Here is a 24881-nt window from a genome sequence, read left to right as displayed (position 1 = left end):
TCTTTGCTCTTTCGGGCTCAAGTTACAGCAGCCTTCTTAAAGCTACACAACAGGAATACTCATCGTGACTATTTTTAGCCACCGAATGTTGTTGACATCGACCACCGCATGGCTAAACTGCTTTCAAAATCAATCAAACAGTTAAGGTCATGGAACTCCGTCTCTTTAAATATTGCCTGTCAGTAGCAGTATATTAATTATAATGACATTTAATTATTACTGGAACGAAAATCCCACTAAGGCCTTCTCTGCTGGCCTAACATAATAAAAAAAACATACATATCCATGAAAAAATAATAAATATTTGTAATTAATTTTACTTATATATGTCACTATATCCGAGTGTTGTATTTTTAGGTGAGAGTTTTTATCCAATCAGAATTCAGCAAGCTTGTGTTGCCAGGCAGATTACCCAATTCCAGAAGCACACACTATTCGTCCGAGGCCTTCAGTTCCAGTTTTTCAGTTACAGTTAAGTGTTTTTCCATGGTTTATTTAAAACAGAATAAAGAAATGAGCATCTTACGTGCTGTGTTTGGATATGTCTTGTTTGTTTTCTTTAATTAGTCACCAAGATATGCAAACACAATGTGTTCCGAGAGGTTTTTTGTAAGGTTAATTGCTTGTAATTCGTTTCATATTACAATTTCATCCATGTTAGCTTCACTTAATTTTCACCAAGATCATTCAGGTGGTACAGCTACACCACTGATCCGAAAATGACTCAACGAATATGACCACACTCGGCTGTAGAGTCGGCCTCCTCGTTGGAGCTTTGGTGCTCTGAATCATTCAAAGTCCAACTTTGTAATTTCACCAAAGCACAACCACTCGGTTGTCCTGAAGCTCGCTATCCAATTATGACACCCCCAAAGGAACGTGGAAGGTTAAAAAACCCACCTTTCATCCGAAATTGACGTGAGATGGCTTCATAGATTGGCTGCAAGCGGTGGGCACAAACATACTCGATGGCACAGACCCGCATGTCTGGACGGTAGGAAGCTAATTTTGTTCTACTAACCTCATCGGTTTAGCGGCAACTATTAACAGTGAGGGTGAAACATCCACGCCTGGCTGCCGCACCGACTGAGTCTTAACAAAACTAAGCTAAATGTTCAAAAACTACAACCAACTGCCACTGGGGTTCATATGCACATTCATGCTCTTATCCTCTTCAGCCTGAATAAGTGAAGAAGCAATTGACACGGTGTTTTTGATATTGTGGAGGTGATCATGGTTTTTGCTCATGTGAGCTCACGTTTGATCCGAAATTCAGTGCAAAACGCTTTTATATTTACACAGGGACAACATTAGTAATGTGCATTATAATTTTGGTGGCGATCATTCGCCGTTTCAGACAATACAGCATGACAAACTAATCAACATTGCAAAGCTTGCCTCTCTGCTGTGACAGCTGAGATGAAAAAACAATAATCAGTTCCAAAAGGAGCGTCAATTCGTCCTAAATCTAAAAAATTCTCTAACATTTTTACAATTTATGGTCATACTACCCTCAGACTGCCCCATCTCAGAAGCTAAACAATGTCTTCCCTTGTTAGTACTTGGTCGGGAGATACCAGATGCAGTAAGTTTTTGCTGCTCAAAAAACAACAAACTTTCACAAAATATATCATGCACTGGAGCTGTTGGTGGCAGCTAACCACATGCTCGGCTGACAGACAGAGCACAAAATGCAAACAGTCTGCATTTTGCAAATGCAGACTGTTTGCATTTTGTGCTTGTGGAAAAGGGGAGGAGAAAATTACTTTTGATAGTGAGTGAAGCCTATAAAGTACTAATGGGCCTGGTTATTACTTGGATTGGAGACCGCCTGGGAATACCAAGTGCTGTAAGCTTTTGCACCACAAAAACAAACTTTCACCAAAGTCATCAGGTATTCAAGCAGCTTTTTACAATCAACCACATGCTCGCAGAACAGGCTGAAACCACAAAATGCCCAAAACGTGCGTTCTCTGCATGTGGGTTTTGCTCCAGTCCAGCCGTGGACGACTCGCAATCTGCAAATGCGTGTCTGGAGACGTGTGTGGCTCCGGTGCTAAACATTCAGACCACAAGGGGACCCTCGTATTCTACAGGTGCAGCAGACAGATGACCCAATGGAGTCTGTTTGGGTTGGTCGCAGTGAGTGTTTACTAAATAAAAAAATAAATGAATTAATTAAAAACATTTGTTTACTGAATGTAATAAAGGGCAGCATTGTTAATGTGGCAATTAAGCAGGTGTAGGGAAGCGTCATTCTTTTTTTTTTTTAGCTTCACTGGTTATATTATTTGTGTTATTTTATTAGTTACACTTCATTCTTGCATTCATTCCAATTTAAAGAATGTCAAATAAATGGTCCGTGACCATGGGTGGATAGCAATGAAAGCCCATCCATGTTATTGGTGTATATTCTGGTGGTACCGGGCTGGTGGAATATTAGTGCCCCCTTGGGGCCCGAATGTGTAGCTACGGAGCTACATACAAGTCTCTCGAGACGCATTTGCAAATCAGCACACGTATTTGCGAGTCGTCCGTGGCAGGACTGAAGCAAAAGTCAAAATTAAGAACACAGCCAATCAAGAACGCCCATGTTTACCGGTCGCGCGCTTATGAATTTCTGTACGCATTTAACCATGTGTTTGCGCCAACAAATCATTGTACACATTTGCAGTTGTTTGTAATATATCTGTGACTTAAATAATGCATTTGTAGATTCTTGTTACACAATTGTGACTGTGGTTATAGTTACAAATTCTTTTTACGTATTTTTGGATTGAAATATTTGCCACAATAAAGACCTCATGTATAAAATGCAACATTTTAAAGGTATTCTTGCTTATGGCCATACTACCCTGAGAACGCCCGATCTCGGAAGCTAAGCAGGGTCGGGCCTGGTTAGTACTTGGATGGGAGACCGCCTGGGAATACCAGGTGCTGTAAGCTTTTGCACCGCGAAAAACTAAAGTCACAAAATGTTCCCCTATGGGTGGGCGTAGCCTCGAAAGAACTAACTTTTAAATCACTAGTCTATTAGGGTGTGAATTTAAGTAATGTAATTTTTATATGCATATTATGTTAGTGCCAATGTTCAGCCCAATTAAGCGTCGCTTTTGTTGCTCATGAGCATTCCGTTAGATTTTGTTAAAGGTTTGTCTGTTAGTTGAGAATTGCCCATTCTCACCATCTCTCGTCATGTTTTTTTAATCTTTTCTTAATGAAGCGTTCATTGCAGAAATGAAGTTTGGCGTCAGAGTCAAGGAAGAGGTCATTAATTAGGTTATTGGTTTATTTCTATTAGTGTATAAATATTTAAATTATATCACATCCTAACTCTGATTGTATCCCTATCTATTTAATGCTGCTAACAAAACCTATTCTACGAGAGCATTAAATTTATAGAAGTGTTGAAGCTGGTATTATTTTTTTTCTGTAATAAACTATAGTGTTGAAATCATAACGACATAAACTATTTTAATTTGAACGCTAGCTTCATAATGTCAAAAGATGTGATGAAACAACTTTAGTATAGGAGTCAGGCAATTGAATGTAGTACCTAAATTGACCACATGATGATGCAATAGCGCTACTTTGGTGCAGAACTGAAGTTAAAAAGCGGATTTGTTCTGAACAGGCAGTTGCATGGAATCGATGAGAAGAAAACGTGATATTTATTATTTAATATTAGGTATGAAAATTAACATCTATGCAATATCTGCATGAATATCGTCACCTTCTTAAAATAATGACCCAAGCATTTTTTTCAGAAAATACGAAAAACTGAAACAACTACTCACTAGATTATATTTAATATATCATTTCATTTCACAGGCAGTGCGTGTACCAATATTCTACAAATGCGTGATTGAAGACAGAAATGTATGACAAAAATCAGCAAGTGTACGATTTATTTGTACGTGGAAACACACAGTTAAATGCGTACAGAAATCCTCTGGGCCTCTTGATTGGTTGCGTTCTTACGTGTGACATTTGCAACAGTCCTGCTGGGGACAACTCGCAAATGCGGATTCACATTTGCAGTTTTTTTGTCACGCATTTCTGACTTCAATCACGCATTTGTAGATTCTCGGAACGCATTTGTGATTGTCGTTCCATTTACGGATTTTTGGATTGAACTCTGCCACAATAAAAGCCACATCTATAAACTGCAAAATTTTGCAAGAGATCATTCCTTACGGCCTTACTACCCTGAGCCCGCCCGATCTTGTCCGATCTCGGAAGCTAAGCAGGGTCGCGCCTGGTTCGTACTTGGATGGGAGACCGCCTGGGAATACCAGGTGCTGTAAGCTTTGGCACCGCAAAAACTAAAGTCACAAAATGTTGCTCTCTGGTTGGGCGTAAACTCTTTAGGCAAACTTTTAAATCACTAGTCTATAAGGGTTGTGAATTTAAATACTAAAGTAATTTTTACGTGCATATTATGTAAGTGCCAATGTCCAGCCCAACCAAGAGTCCCTTTGGTAGCTCATGTCCATTCTGTTAGAGATTAGAAGGGTTCGAGGACTGTCGTATAAGAATCAGGCGATTGAATGTAGTACCTGAATTGACCACATATTGATGCAATAGTGCTACTTTGGTGCAGAACTGAAGTTCGTGGATTTGAACTGAACAGGAAGTAGCATAGAATCGGTGAAAAGAAAACTAAATATTTATTATTTAATGTTGGGTATGGAAATTAACATTTATACATCTGCATGAATATCGTCACCTCCTTAAAATAACGGGCCGAGCATTTTTTTCAGAAAATACCGAAAATGGAACCAAATAATGACCGTACTATATTTAATTAATAATTTCATTTCAGAGGTAGAATTGATTGGCATGTTAAATTGAGGATAGAGACATTTTTAACAGAGGTGGCCAGCATCCTGAAACATTTATATTTTTTGACAAAATATGGTATGGGCCATTCTTTTAAAAGGGTGCCGATATAGTCACTACACAATGTGACATGAGGAACACTGAGATGTGCTTGGAACTCACAATCAAACATTTTTTTTTGTCAACAAAGGTGTGATAAAGAATTAATGAACCTCACATGGACCATACAAGATGAACATGAACTTTGGTCAATAATTCCTGAAATTCGTTGACAGTGACACACCAATATTACTCAGGATTAGAAGCATGATAAACTGTTATTGATTTCTCAAGCAGATATAATGTACAAATAACAACAAAAAAAACATTAAATTAATAGAAATAACAGCAAATCAATACTGTAAAAGCAAGCACAATAATCAGCAGCATGTATGCCAGTTCATATATGTCCTTGTGCTTGTTAATATTATACATGGACTGTACCATCATTTTTTTCCCTTGCGCCCATGACATCTTAACCCTTCGAGTGGTCATTCAATAGCAGCCACTATTTCCACAGTTATGTTTGTCGGCACAGGCAATTCAGCACAGAGTATATAGAAAGAACACTATTAAAAATAGACTACTGTATATGCATAAAAAAATCCATTCATCCATCCTTTGAGGCACAGGGAGAATCCTAATATTGAACAGTGACTAAGTGTATGCTTAAAAATAATTTATGGTTTAGAGGCATCGGTCTTTTAACAGCTGGGTGCGTTTTACTTCCGAGCCTGTTTTCATCCTATGCAAGAGTGTGAACAATCATGCGTTGTTTGTGTTCATCCGTACTTAGGAAGCACCTTGGAGCTGCATGAGCTCAGCTATTAATGTAGGCACGGACACAAAACAGTCCTTTGGATCACATGTGTTTAGATTACATACATGACGCATGCATGCACATTATTAAAACCTGAGGAAAGTGGTAAAAATCACAACTATAAAATTTTGCTTAACAAAAGTCTCAATTTAAAAGCAATATTTATTGTTTGGCAAAAAGGATAACCCTCTGCCTGTCACTATTATTTATTTTATGGGTCCATGATGAGAAGGTTAATAATGTAGTATGCATGACGGTGCTGATTAATCAGTATTTTAAACGGCACATGAAAAGTATTTTGCAATAACAAAAAGAGGTAGTGTCAGATAGACTGCACTTGTGGCAGTAAGACAAAAACCTTCCATTTTTAACATTTCTGTTTGTCATTTAGTAACAAGCCATGTTAAATGCATGTAACAGATAAATCAGAGGTGCTGTCACATATTTGTCCAGGTACAAGATATAAATGTTCTACTATTAAAAAAAAAATAGAGTGTTCAAAAAAGCCACAAAGAAATTTTTAGATGCTCATTCCGCATCCGGATATGCTTCCACAAGCGTTCACTACAACATGAATTGTGTGTATCCTTCAGCGCCTGTAACGATGACATCCATCCAGATCCTCATGGCTTCAGGGGAAGGTGCCACCATGTAGTAGACCCTGTCGTGAGTCTTGACGCTGAAAGTGAGCGAGGGGTTGGGGCTCTGGAGCAGACAAGGAGGAAGTAGCAGAAAGACAATATTTGTGAAACACTATTACACAGATATAATAAGGGAAGGTGACTTTATTTTTCTACATGGAGAAACAAATGTGAACATGAGTACCTTATGGGCATTCTTCAGGTGGTCGTAATATACTTCTTCTATGGCTTGGAAGTAGATCACTCCTTTCAGCTTGGCTTCATGCTTGTCTACACAACAACACAAAAAAACAAAATCGACATCCATCCATTGTACCGCTTCATCCTCACAAGGGTCGCAGGGGTGCTAGAGCCAATCCCAGCTATCTTCGGGCAGTAGGCGGGATACACCTTGAACTGGTTGCCGGCCAATCGCAGGGCACACAAAGACGAACAACCATCCGCGCTCACACTCACACCTAGGAGCAATTTAGAGTGTCCAATCAACCTGCCATGCATGTTTTTAGAATGAGTACCCGGAGGAAACATGCAAACTCCACACAGGAAGACCGGAGCCGGAATCGAACCCACGACCTCTGTACTGTGAGGCTATCATGCTAACCAGTTGGCCCACCGTGCCGCCAAAATCTACTTACTATTAAATAAAACTCTAAAATGAACATGAACGCCAACCTGCATAGTAGGAGAGTGTCCGTCGATTGCGGTCAAAGACGAACCAACGCTTTTTCCAGGTCTTGATTTTGCCACCCATCTTGATCAGGTAGCCTCTGCATGTCTTTTCAGAGATGGACAAGTGGAAGCATGTGTCTGCGCTGTGACCCGCCGACTCAATGTGAGCCCGCAGGTCAAAATCATCCTTCCGCACAGGTAGGTACCGTGTGAGGGGTCGGGACTAGAAGACGGGAGAAATAGTTATGAGTATGTATGTTTGTATGGAATGAAAATGATAACTAAGCAGCTGACTAATCGCTCATTTATCGCGGGGGTGATGCAATAGTTGAGATCTGTGAAGTAGCTACTCAATATTAACATTATTATTTATCGATCTTTTACAGCTTCATGCATATAATATAAAAAATATGTGTGGTGCAGGTATGCTTTTTGTTCAACTGCGGTCGCCTGTTCTTAAGTACTGTAGTATCTGTGACTGAATGTGTGGCTTTAAAAGGCAGGGCATGGCCTGTTAGGTGACGTGAAACTCCATCAATAGGAGTGTAGAGTTGGCGGCCTGTTAACTGGCTAAATTATTAGCCACTGTTCAGTGCCTTGGCATGACTTGTGGGAGCTCATGTGCAAATAGGTGCTTGTGTTTATTTTTGTTAGTTTGTTCAATAACTCGATTGAAAGTGCGTCTATTCTTGAACACTTGTAAAGCCAGATTATAATTATTTGCATTACAGTTCCCTAGCCGATACGTTACCTTGTGTTGGTAATTGTAGATATGCTGTTGTGGTAAACATTGAACTTTGACTTCTTTTATGAAATGTGAAATGATCTCAAACTTTGGACATCGTTTGTGCACTCTTTCCTCCTGGCTCAGGTTTATTAACAACCCGTGTGGAAAAATAATCACTGCAAAACCTCGCAACATTGTGAATAATCTACAATCTAAATCCCACAAAAAGAATGTGCAGTGCAGTCAAGCAGAAAAAAATGAAACAGTATCGTGAAGGCGACCGATTTGAAGTGTGTTTACTAATTAATTTCACGATCATTTTTCACTCTCACCTGCACTCGCTGCTTCTCTCGTAGTTTCACCTCACGGTCGATGAGTTTCTGCCGCCTGCTGGTCTCCTCCTGGAGCATCTTCTCTAGTTCCTCCCGCCTCTTCTTCTCCTCGTCTAGTGCTTGCTTGCGAATTTCCATCTCTCGCTCCTGAGGGTCATCAGTCAAATACTTAAAATTATACGACAACACTAACGAACAAAGGGAAGGGGAAAATTACATTCACTGGACGTTTCATGTATTGAGAAAAAGCTAAATTATTGTCTTTGTGAACGCAGAATTTGTGATCCGATTGTGCATCTATCTACTGCTGTGGCCAGTGAGGACATGCATATCCACAGTCTGTATTTGAGGTCTTTTCACCTTGTACTCTAGGAGTCGGTTCTTTTCTGCCTGGGCTTCTCTCAGCAGACGCTCCATCTCCTCTAACTTGGCTACATTCGAAGTACTCGCACTGTAACACACAAAACACATTTTTGGGGGGTTTATTCTTTAAACTCTTGATTTATTTCCGGTATTCATTCTTTTTGAAAGATACTGTAGTTCAAGAATGAAGCTGCACAATTTTGAAAACAAACACAAACACCCCCCCACACACGCACCCCCCCAACCCCACACACACACCCCCACACACCCCCCACACACACACATTCTCTCTTATCCAGAAGGGAAATGGATGATGTCACTTTGGTGCTATGATAAATGCCGCACATTAGACTGTGTAAACATATTTGGGCAGGAAGGAAAGTGAGTGAAGTCAGCAACGAGAAAAAGGCATGGAAAGGATATTGGGAGACCAGAAAATAATAGTTAAAACAAAAAAAAAAACAATTGCAAATAAATTGTGACATGGTGTTGAACATAAATAAAAACAGAATATAATAATGTACGAATTATGTTAAACCTATATTAATTACATAAATAAATAAATCAATAAAAATGCAAAAAATTCTGCGAAAACTGAAGGAATGTTCATCAAACATCTGTTTGGAACATCCCACAGGTGAACAGGCTTAAAAGGAGCTTCTTTGAATTGCTCAGTGATTCGCAAGCAAAGATTCAAGCAATGTGTGAAGGATATAACCACATGGGCTCAGGAAAACTTAAAAAAACCCAGGTCAGTAAATGCAGTTTGGCGCTACATCTGTAAGTGCAACTTCAAACTCTACTATGCAAAGCAAAAGCCATTTATCTACAACACCCAGAAACGGGTTGGCTTCTCTGGCCTTGGGCGCATCTAAGATGGACTGATGCAAAGGAGGAAGTGGGGAAAAGCGTTCTGTGGTCGAACGAGTCCAAGTTTCAAATTGTTTTGGGAAATTGCGGACGTCAAGTCCTCTGAGCCAAAGAGGAAAAGAATCCGACTTGTTGTGGAGGCAAAGTTTAAAAGCCAGCATATGTGATGGTACGGGAAAATACAGCAACAAGAATGGGAAAGAATTCCACCAACAAAGCTTCAGCAATTAGTGTCCTCAGTTCTCAAATGTTGAGCAAATGTTCTTCACAGAAAAGGTGATGCAACGGGCAGGTAAACATGACCCCGTTCCAGTTTTAAATTCTAAGTTAATGATCATTTGGTAGAAAAACAAAGTTTATCAGTTTAAACATTAAATATCTTGAATTTGTCATGCATTCAATTAAATATAAGTTGAACATAATTTGTAAAACATTGCATTGTTTGTATTTGTTCATCACATCGTCCCAACTTCATTGGAATTGAGTTTTGTATATAAAGAAGGAAAATAGACAACTAGATTTGATATACATGACCACCAATATTGATGTTCGACAATGCGCACATGCAAAATATATTCGACTAATTGTAAGGCTTTGGTAGCGATTACTTCAACTGCAACACGTACATACACACGCAATTCATGATCTTACCTTAGTCGATAACCGGGATTCACACTCATCGTCATTATACACCAGCACTACAAACCCACATTCATCTTTTACTTAAAAAAAGTAAGCAGCCTTCAATAGGAGCCATACTGTGCATCAAACCGTTCAATCTGCTAACAGTTTGAAAATGTGCAGAAACTATCTACTGGAACAAGAAGAGGCGGGTGGGTAAACATTTGAAATGAATTTGAGAACAAAAAGGAGGGAAAAGAAAGCACACATGGTTTTAGTCCAGATTGGGGGACTTGGACCCCAAATCACACTCGCATGTTCAGTTCATCAACCTGGGGGGGGTTGACTATGAAGGTATACACACACACACACGTACACACACACGCCCAAACGCGCTTACACTCGCGCACACACACACAAAAAGCTCTTCGCCTTGTGTAACCTGAGCCGCCCAACACTATTCAAGTGTGCTCTAACCTAAACCAAATGACAGTGCGCATCCTGCTGGAAGCTCACACACTCTTTACATTAACTTTCAATTGGTTTGTTTTTTGGTTTCACATTATATTTCAGATTTTCGTCCTTTATAAAAACGTGAACGGTGCCCCTAATACATTTTTCAAACATATTCCCCAAGCATACTATAAAAGTACCTGGAGATGTTATCCGGAGAGCATGCAGAGATGCTGGTTTCAATGGAGTCCGTGCTGTCCACGCTCATTGTGTCAAAGGCTTGGTTGTCACGGTAGTCAAAGGCATTGAGGTAGACGTTCGTCTGGGATGATGCTCGAGAGCTCGGCTGACCTTGAGACAAAAGACATGCAGGGAAAACAACATTAAGCTTTCGCACGCAACTTTCATTCAGTGTGATCAGGATTGTACCTATCTGTGTCACCCCCTCTTGGAGAGCAGTTTGCCCAGCCGGCTTCAGTTTTGTATCGCTAAGTCCCGCCAGAGTGACGGATATCCCAATACGTTTAATAATACCCGAAAAATCCTTACAGTATAAGTGCAATTACTGCAGGAGCATCCATTTGTTAAATAGTAGAGCAGGCAGGAAATGTTAAAAGCGCCTAGAAATAATGTGCGAATGCAGAGGAGGAGAGGCAGAAATGATGGCAACATTTAGAAGTCCAAAGCTCTGCCTCTGGCTACAGGAAGAAGACACAAACACACAACATGATAGTATCTGCCACTAATACCAGACACACCCATCTGATGTGCCAGATCAAGAGACCAAAGGGACGGAGGGACCACACAGTACTGGAATACATTTTAAAATGTTTGAAGAGCAATTTGGGCTATGATAGAATAATAGGGTACGAAGATGAAGTTGTTGATGCAGACAAATACTTTTTAGACCACACATAAATCCTGTGCTTGAAGGCAGCCATATACAGATGTCAAGTCTCGTAACACAAATCTTAAGGATTTTTCAAATGCGCCCCTCAATAAAATGAAATTTGTGTCAACACACCCTTTTGCAGGCGTCGGCTTTCTGTTTCCTTGCTGGATAAGGAGAGAATTCTTGGAAGAATGCTGCCACAGCTTGTGCTCTGTACCAATGGTGGATGGGCCTGAGAGCAAATACACAAAAGAACTTTAGGTGAGGTAGAAGAAAGGTGATGCAATAATACACAATTGTTGCATTAGAAAGATAAGAGTAAACTGGATTATGTGTTGAAATGAGGCAACGATTGTATTGTATTTAATAAGAACAGTTTAGCAGAATTATACAATCAGACTTAATGCAAATATGGGGCCTTTTGCGATAAAACCGTTTTAAACTGAACATTAATTTTTGTGACTGATTAACAAGTATTACATTTATGAGGGCCCCACCTTAGTTGGGAAATTGCGTCCAAGTGTTGCACTTGAGAACTGGGGCATCATGGTGGATGTTGTTTTCTTCCTGGGTAACGTGTCACTTAGATGGGAGCCGCCATCTTTGTCAGATCGCTTCCTCTCCTCTAGCAGCCGAAAATGCTGATCAAATACAAATGATACACACGAGAAAGGTTTGTAAACTTTAAACATCATGTTCAATTTTCCTCAAGTGTCCCATTCTGATGATGCAAGACCCGCAGACCAGTCAAACGGTTAATTTGGTGCCATCTTGTGGTTGTACAAAAAATGGCGCATATGTTTGAGTGATCCTAAATACATTAGGCATACTGTTGCATTCTCACTTGAGAGATTAACTATGATGAAAAATTAACATAAAATCAATCATTAAATGGGCATCTCCATTTGGGACTATTCTTTAAGAAAACAGTGAAATACATTTTTAAAAGGATTCAAATTAAACTATAAGGCATAGAGGAATAGAGCAATCATTAAACAAAACCTAGCAATAAATAAAATAATGAGCTGCACCCCATTCAGTCATCTGTCCTAATTGTTAATATTTCACAAATTCTACCAGGATGTATGAGCAAAACTGTATGAATAGATGTGGATCATCATTTGGTAGCTGCACAAACAAACATTACCTGCCTGTGTCGTAGACGAAGCTTTTTGACAGGAAGTGGGGGTGGGGGGGAATCAGGGAGGGGGGAAGGCTCTCGGTATGTGACCATGTTCTCTGGCCAGTGCACAGAGATTGTTTTGGAGGAAGGGCACGGATTTGAATTGGAGGAGGAGGAAGAGGAAGAAGAGTGACAGAGCTTTGGAAAGAGGAGAAATAATATCAGAGAATTTAAATAAAAAGGAGGAGGGTAAATTAAACTCACTCACTGCCATTGACGGATATAGAAGCCAAAAATTACGTTCATTTTACCTGGGCTGGCAGTGAATGAGTTTAGAGAAAGCAAAACTCTCAAGTGAACGCATATTTGACACCCACAACTACACGCACCTCATCCTCTTCGATGACATCAGCGGAGAACTTTGTTTTGGACTCAGGGGAGGCATTATTCGGGGTGGGGATTTGGCCATGTTTAGGGTTGCCCTCAAATTGTGAGTATAGCTCACTAAGTTCACTGACTGTGACATAGCCCTTCAATCACATGGAGAGAAGAAAGATGAGGAATAATATGGAGTCTAAAAAAGTCATTTCGTCAATATTATTACAGACGGATTGACAGAGAGCTAGATACGAGATAGACAGACAGATAATCTTGATACAATAGACCGATAGAAGCAATTTAAATAAAGGAGTAGAAATGAAACGGTCGATGAAGGCAATACCTCACTATTCTTGAGAAAAAGAGAGGAAACGAGACAAGATGGGAGGTCACACAGGTTGACTGGAAGAGAGGTTGTGACAAAGGTGGTGTCATGGAAACTGCTGCTTAAAGACTGACACACATGAGTCGGGGTGGCCGCATCCTAGCAAGCAAGCACAAGTGGAAAGCCAGGCAATTATTACATAAAAGGACCATGTTGATAACTTTGGCTGCCTGGAAAGGTGTGTGTGTGGGGGTGCGTGTGTGCGTGTGTGTTTAAGCTGCCAATCACACCTACCTCTCTTAACGTGTAAGCTTGGCCACCAGTAAGGTCAGCATATTTTCGATCAAGAGGTGCAAGGTTTTCTTTCTCCTGGGAAATATAAAACATTTGAAAATACTGCATCGTGTTAAGCGGTCAAAGGCAAAACTCGTCAAGCGTCATTTCGACAAAAACAGAGCCATGCCTACTACAAGACTGTCATGGCATTTGATGGGGCATTTACCTAACCCTATAAAAAGTACACCATAAAATGTTTAAATGAAAAAAAAATTGCAAAACTGCCAAGTGCCAATACACATTTTGTTGCAGCTACTATGATCTCCATTGTCAATCACAAGCCCATAAATTAAGTAAAAACAAACTTGTCACTGGTCACGTACATCCTCAAACATGTCTGCGGCCGTTATTTGGCATTAACTTGCTGTAATATAGCTTCAACTGTGCAAATATGAGAATCGTGTATAACGATGAATATTCAATCGAATGTAATCAATCAGTAATTCATACTACACATAATTCCACAATACATAGCAAAAAAATAAGTGGCCAATTTGGCAGCTGAAAAGGGAACCCAGCCAAAAGTAGCAACTCTTGAAAAAGAGACAACATTTCCAATCACTAATTCAGAGATTTGGTGTCAGTAATCAGATCGGCAGATTCTACAAGGAAACCTTCTCTGTTATTCGTTGCATTCAAGTGGGTTGATAAGATCTTGAGAATTGTCGCAATAATATAACTCAATCTGTGTGACTTTCAGAGAGGAGCATTCCATCACAGGGACGGAACCGTACAGGCGCCCATTTTAGAAATAGAGAATGAGTTTTATTTATTTTTTTTTAAAGGACAGACTAAGCAAAGCCAAAAGTGAGAAACGCCGAGCCTGTCTTGCGTGTATATTCCGTCAATACACTACTTCAGACAGAATGTCAAATATCACGACGCGCCGCTTGTCTCGTGCGTGCTCATCGTGTTTGTACGCGGGAGGGAGTGACGTCACTTTGCTTCAACCCAACATGAGGAGCACTCGTCCTCCGTAAAAAAAAAAAAAAAAAGTTTCCGCATCGTTAGCCAGTCTGGTGACCAACGGTGGTTGTGTTTGTAGCTAAATGCACTCAATTCAATCCACTCATAAGATACTTCCAGCCAGTTAAGAAAGCAATTCAATCATTTAAACCTCACCCTTTGTAACATTGCTTCAAGATTGCTCCTCTCCTTCAAGAAGCTTTCTTTTTCTCGCTCAGCCTGCTGAGTAATCTCTGCCTCCTGCTTCTTTAGAGTCAACAGTCGCTCCTGGAAAAAGAAAGAGCTTAGCAAAGGCTGGTAGTTTAATTCCTGGATCACGAGCTAGCAAAGTGGCGATACAAGCACCTTGCGGGTCACAGTGCTCCGTTGATAGTCGGCGATCTCTCGAAGAAGTTGTTGTGTCTGGGTCTCCTTCTCCTCGTCTTGTCTGCTCTCTCGCTCCAACTGCTGGAATTCCAGGTCCTCGAAACGCTTTGTTTCTGTCTCAAGTACCTCACAGTCCTGAGACACACACAAGAATAGGTTTAACTGGAGTGCACATAAGCACTCATGGGGCATAAAATTAGACACACCTGCATTCAAAATGTATTTTAAAGATAATGATAGGTATGGGAAATATTTTTTTTTTTATTAAAGCAATGGAACTGCCTTCTATTTTGCCCCCTTCACAGGAAACTACATTAATTCATAACGCTTCGTAATACTTGTGTATGTTGACGTTTGTAGATTTCCCTAATGTTGCTGCCTGTGGGTGCATGCAAAAGATAATGTTGAAACTTTCAGTCCTGGACTTGCGTGTTGTATTTAATGTTGTAAGTCAAAATATTTTCTATATCGAATGATGTTTTCACCATTTTCATCAGTGCCGGCACGTCGTCACAAACTAAGCACACTGGTTTGACATTTTATTGTCCTTCTCTTGACACTTGATGCAGTCACTGACCCCTCTTTCCTCTGGGGAAAAAAACATTTGCTGTCAATCCTCATTTATTGAGTTTTTTTTTCCTTTTTGGAATTACAAGGCGGATTGAATCAAATGGTCTTGCAACAAAACCACAACATACAGAACAAACCAGACACACGTGGTGAAACATTTCAGATATCGACACCTCATGCATCATGTTATGTTAGTATTTCCCCTCACCCTAGCATGTGTACGCAGTCTCTGGGTGGATCCAATGGCTGACAAAGGCATGCTCATGTATGTGCGAGCGTTGCGTGTTTAGTGTGAGTACTGACCCTGGCTAGCTGCTCCTGCAGGGGCTCCTTGGTGGCCTCAGGGCAGCTGTCCAGCTGGGAGCGCTGCTCATACACAATCTGAGCCAATCTCTCTACTCTGCCCTTTTCTGCCTGCAGCAACTCGCACGCCTGATACATACACATGTGCATGGCAATATATGCACATACAAGGCCACACAAATACGTGCCACCCACAAAGCGCATGACGCACATGGAACACCAGAGCAAACACAAACACACACACACACACACCACGCACACAGAGGACACAGAGAGGATGGCAGCGTTAGTGGGACTAGGGGAGCCACGGTTAGTTACCTCGGTGACGAGTTGAACATTTAGGGAGGGAAATGGAGAAATAGGCAGTTGAATTAAAACCTTCTCAAGGATGGAGAGCTGATAAGTAAGTCTTAAGACATCCGCTGATTGTTTTAAAAGGGTGATGAAAAGGACTGATGGGGGGGGAATGTGTAGCGGGCAAGTATGTGGAATGGCTCAGGTGAGGGTTAACTCACACACGTTATTTTTAACATACACAGGCATCCAAAGTCTGGAAAGACACTCTGCTCTACCTCCTCCGAAACCAAATAATGATCTAATTCTCATTCAACCTGACTCTCCCTTCGTCCATCAAAATTGTACTCATGGGCGATTATGTATAGTGACAAAAATTAAATCCTTTAATCCATTTCCAAGTTCCGGCTTGTTGGCAATGCCAGCGGCCACACCCACAACGTCCATGTAGTAGTGTGTGTGGGTGTGAGATACGACGGCTTGGTGACCGCTATACCCTGGGCAGTATTAGCAAATATATATTTGGATCACAGACAGTATGAGAAGGATTAACACCTACTGGTTCGTCACATGACCTCAAAACCTAAGTGTGTCTTTGACGAGCATATATAGCTACACTCTGTTTGCCATGTTAAAATACAATACTTTTCAACCAACATGTTCGCTTGTCCCAGTGGCACATCATCAACTTCACGTTCTGACCTAATGATGTTAGCGCTCGGGGGACGATCATGAAGCATATTGCTCTCACTATCCGGTTAAGCATAGAATGGGAATACCTTGTCTTTTTCATGCTGAGATTTGGTCTCCATGTCGGCTATCTTGCCGTGAAATGTATCCAGCGCCTCTTTTTCCTGCTGGAGGGCAGCTAACTCAGACTCCTGCTCCGCCTCAACAAGAGCTTGTTCTACCTCCACCTTGGAAAAAGAAACATCACTGACTGAGAGCTCAGGATTTGTCTTCTGTTATTTACAAAGAGATTGTAGGATTAAGCTGTTACTAATCTTTTTTCCAAGTTATTGAGACCTTCAAAGCACTATGCATTTTAAAAGAGTTCCAGCCCTAATGATTAATACAATAAATGTCCACACCTCTCTGGCAGATTCTTCCATCTGGTTGTCCAGCTCTTTAATTTTTTGCTCAAGCTCCTCCATGTTGTTTAGGATTTGGATCCTCTCCGCCTCCACTCTCCTCATCTCCTCCTCTGAGGGCCTGGCTTCCTGTCCGAAGTAACGGATGGCATTGTCGTGTGCCTGATGGTACAATCATCACAATCAACGTCAGGGCTGCTGATAAGTAAGAGTGAAATGCACGTGTGGTAGGTCATGGTGATAAAGACACAAAACGCGGTTCACTGACTGATGTGTGGAGCTATCAAATTGTCCATCCAAGAATAATTTCAAAGGCTCGGTGTGTAACATGACACTTTGGATGACTTTCATTCATGCCGCCATATCAGACCACATTTTTGGAAAATTACCAGTAATCAAAAGCAAATGAGCTGTTAGCATTTCCTGTTTGCAATGCAGGAATGAAAGCAAAGACCACCAGCTGTATGTTGCAAGGTATTCTTATAAGAGAAAACATGTTTTTCTTTTTGGTGAATGATCTTGACATCTTCCATAAAGAGGTTCTCTTCGCAACAATCAAATGTACTGGTAGGCCTAGTGCACACAAACACCAACTGCGACACTTACCCGCACTAATCTAATAAATGACCTGTAAATATCTCTCATCTGCTTGTGTGAAAGATGAAATGTGTTGCTATTTTATTAAAGGGTGGGTTCATCTCATGTGTGACAGAGAGAGTTATAATCAAATTTCCACATGAAGACACATTAATCTCTAAAGCCGAAGGTGCTCCTACTGCATTCTTATATTTCTTAGCGCTGGATATTGCCGATTGTGCCTTTGACTACAACTCAAAGACGCTGATGTTCGAGAATAATCTCATTTTGACACACTCATGCTGCTTCGCATGCACACCTGATATCACCGTGTGGTCTTTTTTTCCCCAAAATAAAAAGGTGAAAAATGCTTAAGTTCGGTGACTATTCATCAAATGGAATTCCAAACCATCTCCAACACGTTTCATTTTTACCTCGCTTATCCTCTGTGAATGAGGTGAAGGTGAAGGGGCGAAGCTGCGCAGACTGACAGCCGGTGACTCGGCCCTACTGTCTCGAGTACCACTGTTGCGCCTCTGTCGTACCAGCAGATCCGCATCGTAGTAGCCATTCTCCGTAATGAGTCCGTTCCCTGTGGAGCCGTTAAGGACAGAGGAGCCTGAGAAAACCGAGGGAGTGTCATCATCGTCGTCGTCGTCGTCGTCATTCAGCTGAAGCTTCTGCAGCTCCTGGTTGATCTTTTGGAGGTCTGCCACAGCAGATGCTGGATTTGTAACCGAGCCACCGCCATCCTGATCCAGCTCCGAACACAGGGACAAGATGGTCTCGAGACGTTGTCGTTCCTAAGGGAGAACGCACACATGTAAGTGTCATAAAAGAATAGTTAAATGTAACCCAAGTGGGGCTTGAAAAACTACCGGGGGGCATTACAAATGATGACTATTACCATTATAAATACACACGGAAATAAAACTTGCTGGAAAGCAAGTAGAACCATTATAGATCTCAGGATTTACACTCATCTAAATCAGCATTAAATTACTCTTAAAAATCCATCACAATTTTGTTTTACACTACCTGTGGAAGCATTGTAGAAGGAAAAACCGTCCTTGATTATTCGAAAATGCACCTTCTCCCATCAAGTCGCGTATGCCGTTTGCAGTCTTTGTAGAGCGTATTTCCCCCTGACTGACATTCCCTCGAGCGCGAGGTTTTTGTTGCCACTGTCGAGTGTGGCTGAGACACGGCGACAGATTACAGGGTGTGAGCCGCGGGTTTGAGTTCAGCAAAGGGGAGGGAGAATTTAAAGCACCAGCATGATCAAGTAATATTAGAACGGGAAAGACGGAGAAAAGGAATGTGGGTCAGAGGTGTTGGGATCCATGCGTGCGAGAGCAACAGCAAGAGAGAGGGAGAGAGTGAGAGAGAGGGATAGAAAGAGAGAGAGAGAGTGCAAGTTTTCGAAGAGGTGGACAGCTGTCAACTATGCGCTAAACTGTGCACAAGACCACAGGAAATGCCACAAGGAGAACAATGCACATTAAAGGGAATTATGTTCCAGAAAAAAACTCGGAACCAAATACTAATCTAGTTAGAGCCTATGTTGGCATCATATTTATAGTGTGCAATGTGAACTAGAAATTTGTATCACTTTGTCACCTTGTTCTACTCTAACGGACATAAGCTACTGTTGGGGACTTTGCAGTAATCAGCTGTTAAAAAGGATGGCCGGAAAGAAAACAATGGCAGACAAGAAAAAGAACATATGTGGAAACATGTGATGGTGTCTTGCTCTGCTGGGACTGACAAATAAATGATGACAATCTTTATTCCAGTATGCTTTTAAGTAGAAATAGGCTTTTTTCTCTTGTTGTTGCCGAAAGGCCCATCAATGTGTCAACAATTAGGCTGAGGTTTAACTTTGTAACCACTAGATGGGGGAATAATACAGTCAAACTGGGCTCAGACAGTTCAGTACTCCTGAATAATATGGTGGACTGAACGTGCCAAAATTAAATCGATAAGTACACCATGAAATATTTAATTAAAATTGTCATTAATTAATTAGGTGTTTCATTTATTAATTAAATATTGAATCAAATAAATCAATGTGTCATTAATTAACGAAATTACTAATGATTATATGTAAAATAATTTGTATATTTATATATTTAATTCATTATTTATGTATTTAATTAGTGATTTCATGCGCAAGTTTGACTGATCAAATTAACTGATGAAACACTGCAACGCGGCACCATGAAATAATTAAATACAGGAATAATTAATTAAATGCATAAATAATTAAATACAGAAATAATTAATTAAATACAGAAATAATTCTACTCATTTATTTATATATAATCATTGATGATTTAAATAATAACACATTTATTTATTTAATTCCACATTTAATTAAGATATGAAACATTCAATTAATTAATGACAATTTTAATTAAACGTTTCATGGTGTGTATATTTATTTAATTTGGGCACTTTCAGTCCTCTGTAGAATACAACTGTGCACCATATATGCGAATATTTCTTAAAACTAAGCCTTCTATTTCAAGAAGCGTCACAAACAATAAAGTATGAATTAAAAAATGTCACCGTTTCTCAAATAGGTCCTGTGAGGCAGCAATGTGCATACTTTCACTTAGCTCTGCAGGCAATGTAAAACGAGATAACTATGAGAAAGTTAGTGGAATTCCGAAACCAGTTATATGTTGCGCATCTGCATGTTTATCCACCTGCTGCTCTTTCAACTATGCCCTTTAATTTTCCTGGCTTCTTAAGCTCGCATCTGACCGATTTTCCTCCGCGGCCCAAACCGCACTCAGGCAGGCCACCATGTGATTGACATAAACAAGCATCTCACACACACAAGTACACACTAAAGCTAAGTGAAAAGTTAAAAATGATCCTGTTAGTATGGGCTTGATGCCAGATGTGGTCTTGAGGTTAGCCTCAACCAATGTGTGTGTTAAGATGCCTGAGAGAGTAAGGCACGCCTGAGAAGGCTATTTTATAGTGAAGAGACAGAATACATAATGGAGAGTGGAGACTTTAGGCTTTCATTCATAGTTTGACTCTTTTCCCATTTGTAACTGTTAGACAATACAAAAGGGTTTGAAACTCACCAGTCTCTCCACCTCCTGCTCACGGAGCCGCTCCTCTTTTTGATGATGATGGTAGTCACTCAGTTCCTCCTTCCCACTCAATGAGCTGATACTCCCCCGTCTTTCCCGAAAGCCGCCCGGTGGGGTCACTCCTGCTTTTCCGAACGAGGACCTCTTCTCATTGCGTCCAAAGCCCAGGGTACTAGTCGGTTCCAGGTCTGCCCAAGTGTTTGTCTCCATTTCAGGTGGGCTGGTGCTCGTGGAGCTGATGGAGCTCACTGAGCATGTGGAGGTCAGGCTGAGTTTCTTTGCCACACGAGGGGAAGACGACCCTCCTGTCTTGGATGGGATTGTAACGTCAGGCGGGGATGTTGTGGAAGAAGTGATGCCGTTGCAGGATGGCATCTTAAGGGAGGAGAGCGAGATGGACACGATGCCATCTTCTTTACTTGTGGTATTGACTTGATTCCTATTTGAGAGCTGTTGATTGGAGTTACTGGAATTGTGGTTGAGATCTAGACTGGTATTCAAGCTGTTGTTGTTGTTGTAATGGTCTTTGCTAAGTTTGTAAGTATCGGAGCGATGCGGCTGCAAAGTTGATAATGTCAGAATGCTATTATTGGAATCTCTGGGAGATGGGGAGGGGCAGAGGCGAGGCAGCGAGCGGCTGTGTCCGATTCCCACCATACCATTTAGAGAACCGGCGGAATATTTCCTTGTACGACTGCTTGGTGCGGCTTCTTGGTTGCCATAGCTACGTCGTCCAAGACGGGGGCTTGAAGGCATGCTTACAGCGCCCCCGTTCGATGGAGAGCGGGGTGAGAATGAGGAAGAGGGAGGAGGAAGAGACAGGAGTAAACTATCACCACCAGATACAGACGTGGATGAGCCCCTGCCGTTCCATGTTGACAATAATGGAGAAGAGCCTGTGTTATGCAGACATCGGCTCTCACTGGTGCCAAAGTTGTCCTGGTTGCGAGTGATGGAGGAACGCGAGAGGAGAGAGGAATGGTCTGAACGGCGAGACGGGGATGGGGGAGGTGCACATTTTGTTGACACGGGCAGACGATCTGCGCCATAGAAACGTCTTGCCTGCTCCTGATAGGCTGACGAGGATGAGGAAAGTGATGTGAGGGGTGTGGTGGGCGGAGACTAAAATAGAAAAGAGATGAAGATCACCACCAATTTTAAATACAAATTTCATCAAAGCCTCAATACACTCTTTTTAATTGATACAAGAATGAAAATCTACATGACACCACCAACCAAGCTGACCTGACAGACTCTACCAGCTCAAGCAAGAAAAATAAAAAAATAAAATACAAAAATAAAATGTGGCAGCGCTCAATAATAGCTAACCTGTGTCACACTGAAGTATGACGGGTTGCTATTCCCATTAGCTCTCAGGCTGTTTTCCAGAGCTTTTTTCTTGCGTTGCAGGGTGTCCATCAAATCCCGGAGCTCAGAGGCTGAGCGCATGCCCCGTGTGCTGCCGGTGCCGCCCACCACAGCATGGCTATAATCGCTGCTAAACTTCAGGTAGTCTGGATGTGTAAGAAAAAAGAGAGATGATTATTATTGCACAAATATACAAGCACAAATCTTACAAATATGATGGAGACGATTTTGAAGACGTTGACAATTTCTCCCACCTTTCCAGTTTACCATGACTGTTCTGAACACAGACTTAGCGTATTAGATTAGACATATGTTTATTTTGTGTATTTTTTCATAACTGTTGCGTGCATGTGTTTGAAACACACATATATGCATGCAAGTACACCACCTAACAAAACAGCCAGATCCAAGAAAAACAGTAGCGCTTGACTTCAGTTCCTTGGTATAGGTTTTGAAATGAAAGAAACCTCAACATATTTTTGGAATTTTCTCAACAGCCCCACCCCCGCCCTTCAGAAAGTAGTTAATTTTTAACTGTTTCAATGTAGGGGGAAAGGATGATTGTAGCGGTGGTGTAATTCCTAACCTCTAACCTTTTTTTTTTTTTGCCCACATCCTGCTAAACGTGACATGAACCAATAGGTCTGACTTTGAAAAACATACTTTGTTGAGATTAGCACGTTCTTTATTTATGCTGACACCGATATTGAAGCTCTCAACTACCAGCTGGGTGGAAACCTGCACATTTTTATTTAGCTGTGACTTAATGTGGAAAAGGCGCCACTACAGTGGTCTCTCTCGGACCACCCAGTGTTTAACAACCACGCATAAAAAATGTACTACAACGAAAAAAAACAAAAACAGTGGGACCTTTTGAGGGAAACAAGCGTGTGTAAATATGTATAGATATGCAAATAGTTTATAAAATAATTTTTTAGAATGCTTTTGTTTAGTTACGCTGTCCTAGTGACTGGTTGGGCTCCTTGAATTCCTTAAGGCTGTGTGAGAGAAGGTCAAACCTTACGTGGTGGAGAGAAATACGGCAGAAAATGAAAGGCATCGTGAGATCTGCGCACACACACACACACACACACCCACTCGTTGTTTTGCGAGTCCATAAATGGGCAGATTTATACTGTAGGCCTGGCATGCATCAACTCTCCTCTTTCTTCTCTGACAATCTCTTTTTCTGTAAGTGTTGGCAAGCAGTTGTTATGAAGGTGAATATTTTTGGCTTTTAATAATAGAGCAAACGGTCAAAGATAATCCAGTTCTGCATTTTTTCCAACATTCCTCAGTGTCAAGTGTAAAACAAGACAACAGTTAGGCCTTCTTTTTAATAATTATTATTACCGTATTATTACTGTACAGAAAAGCATGTAGCACTCATCCACTGCTGTGTTGCAGAACTTTACATTTTCGGTTCTTTAGTCACAAGACACTTCACCAAATTGGTTTGCAATTTGTTTGATCGCGGGAGTTTCCACAGTATTAAGTTTGATGACAATATCCACATGGTGCAAAAGAATTATTGAGTTTTTGTGATGAACATAAAAGGTTAAGGTTTAATGTTTGACACACGCACACACATACGCTTCCTCACAGCTCGATCACTCACCAAGAATACAGTGAAGTCCAGCTGTATTACCATGGAAACAGGGGGGGGCACCACATGACAAAAACATTCCAATATGTTTTACATTTAAAGCATGTTTGACGATGAGATTGTGTATTTTGGAACAATCTATGAGTGTGAGCTTCCCTCCACCGAACCCCCGCCCGCCCTTCAACATTTCTGCCACTCCCACTCAATACCAAATCTCACACACCTGCGTGGCTAATGACAATGTAAGCTTGCAGATGGGCTCGGATTTTGCGTGGAGACAGATGTTAGGAAAGAAGAGTATACGTGGCGCCAGAAAGAATATCGTGTGGAGAAACAAAAAAAAAAGTGACTCATCAAATAGGAGGGCAGAACAAAAAAAACCCAAAAAGACTGCATTGTGTTTCTGTGTACCTGTATTGTAGGCTAGGGCGGACACGGGGCTCTTTTGAGGAAGCATGCTCTTCATTCTGCTTGCCTCCTCGGGATGGTTGAACCGGAAGAAGTAAGATTTACCGAGACACAGGGAATAACCTGAGAAAAGAACACATACAAGATAAAACTAGACGTAGTGAGACAAAGATTATTTCTGTGGACTATAGCTTTAGTGGAGGAATATTTATTCACAGTTTGCGTGCTTTAGCATTAGCAGCCATTCTAGAGCACAATGTTTGCTCTGGCCATCAATTAGGCCGAGAGGGCCAGGTATTAAACAAGTTGTCAGGGTCAGGACCTCGGTAATGCACACAGGCGGTCACAGCTGTCCAAATACTTCACAAGAGAAAGGACAGAGAATAAAGTTCCCTCCTGACAGTGTGTCAAAATGACAATGATGCAGCAACTAGAATTCATTCGAATCACATAGCTGGAATACCGGAGATATATATGAATCAGGGACCTTCATAACATAAAAACATTATTAATAGTCATGGAGGCCGATAACCGATATTTGCCGATACTCATTTGTTAAAAAAGGGGTAAAATGGTGTCAACGTTTTGAAAAATAAAAACTCCTCAACTTGATTTAGTTTAAATGCCTTTAAACACATGTTTATTAAACAACTTTAATGATTTACATGATGTTGAAGCTTTTTTAGATCTTAGAAAATAGACAACTTAATTTTAAAAGTCTAACAAAATGTGCACGGAGCTCCCAGGCTCAGCTGCATGTCTTGAAGTTCAATGACAAAAAACATCTCTAAA

General features: G+C 41.0%; 1 protein-coding gene and 2 pseudogenes across 9 annotated transcripts in view; 2 read left to right on the top strand and 1 right to left on the bottom strand.

The window, feature by feature from the left end:
- The first annotated feature begins 2837 nt into the window (after positions 1-2837).
- On the top strand, positions 2838-2946 carry LOC148318151 (5S ribosomal RNA; annotated as a pseudogene).
- A 1245-nt stretch (positions 2947-4191) lies between these two features.
- Positions 4192-4310, top strand: LOC148318150 (5S ribosomal RNA; annotated as a pseudogene).
- A 341-nt stretch (positions 4311-4651) lies between these two features.
- The window catches only part of phldb2b (pleckstrin homology-like domain, family B, member 2b), a 34353-nt gene continuing 14123 nt past the window's right edge, over positions 4652-24881 (bottom strand). For 3 of the 9 annotated variants that reach the window (XM_088283495.1, XM_088283493.1, XM_088283500.1), the window contains 20 exons: positions 24093-24212; positions 22037-22221; positions 20699-21829; positions 18032-18400; positions 17022-17183; positions 16710-16847; positions 15637-15765; positions 14743-14898; positions 14554-14664; positions 13390-13464; positions 13114-13254; positions 12782-12922; positions 11767-11910; positions 11402-11501; positions 10578-10728; positions 8431-8521; positions 8071-8217; positions 7015-7234; positions 6527-6612; positions 4652-6406 (listed from right to left, as the gene is read on the bottom strand). In XM_088283495.1, the coding sequence (XP_088139621.1) occupies positions 6266-6406; positions 6527-6612; positions 7015-7234; positions 8071-8217; positions 8431-8521; positions 10578-10728; positions 11402-11501; positions 11767-11910; positions 12782-12922; positions 13114-13254; positions 13390-13464; positions 14554-14664; positions 14743-14898; positions 15637-15765; positions 16710-16847; positions 17022-17183; positions 18032-18400; positions 20699-21829; positions 22037-22221; positions 24093-24212 (3938 nt within the window). In that variant the 3' untranslated portion in view covers positions 4652-6265. Of the gene's footprint in view, positions 6407-6526; positions 6613-7014; positions 7235-8070; positions 8218-8430; positions 8522-10577; positions 10729-11401; positions 11502-11766; positions 11911-12416; positions 12591-12781; positions 12923-13113; positions 13255-13389; positions 13465-14553; positions 14665-14742; positions 14899-15636; positions 15766-16709; positions 16848-17021; positions 17184-18031; positions 18401-20698; positions 21830-22036; positions 22222-24092; positions 24213-24881 lie in introns of all 9 variants that reach the window. The other 6 variants (XM_088283501.1, XM_088283494.1, XM_088283497.1 and 3 more) reach the window with 6 other exon arrangements.

The sequence above is a fragment of the Idiotropiscis lumnitzeri genome, chromosome 19 (genome assembly GCF_059441095.1).
Source record: "Idiotropiscis lumnitzeri isolate Australia: NSW breed Sydney's pygmy pipehorse chromosome 19, RoL_Ilum_1.0, whole genome shotgun sequence".
In the NCBI taxonomy this organism is placed as follows: Eukaryota; Metazoa; Chordata; class Actinopteri; order Syngnathiformes; family Syngnathidae; genus Idiotropiscis; species Idiotropiscis lumnitzeri.
The sequence above is the reverse complement of the archived record's forward strand: the minus strand, read 5'-3'. Positions and strand labels throughout refer to the sequence as shown.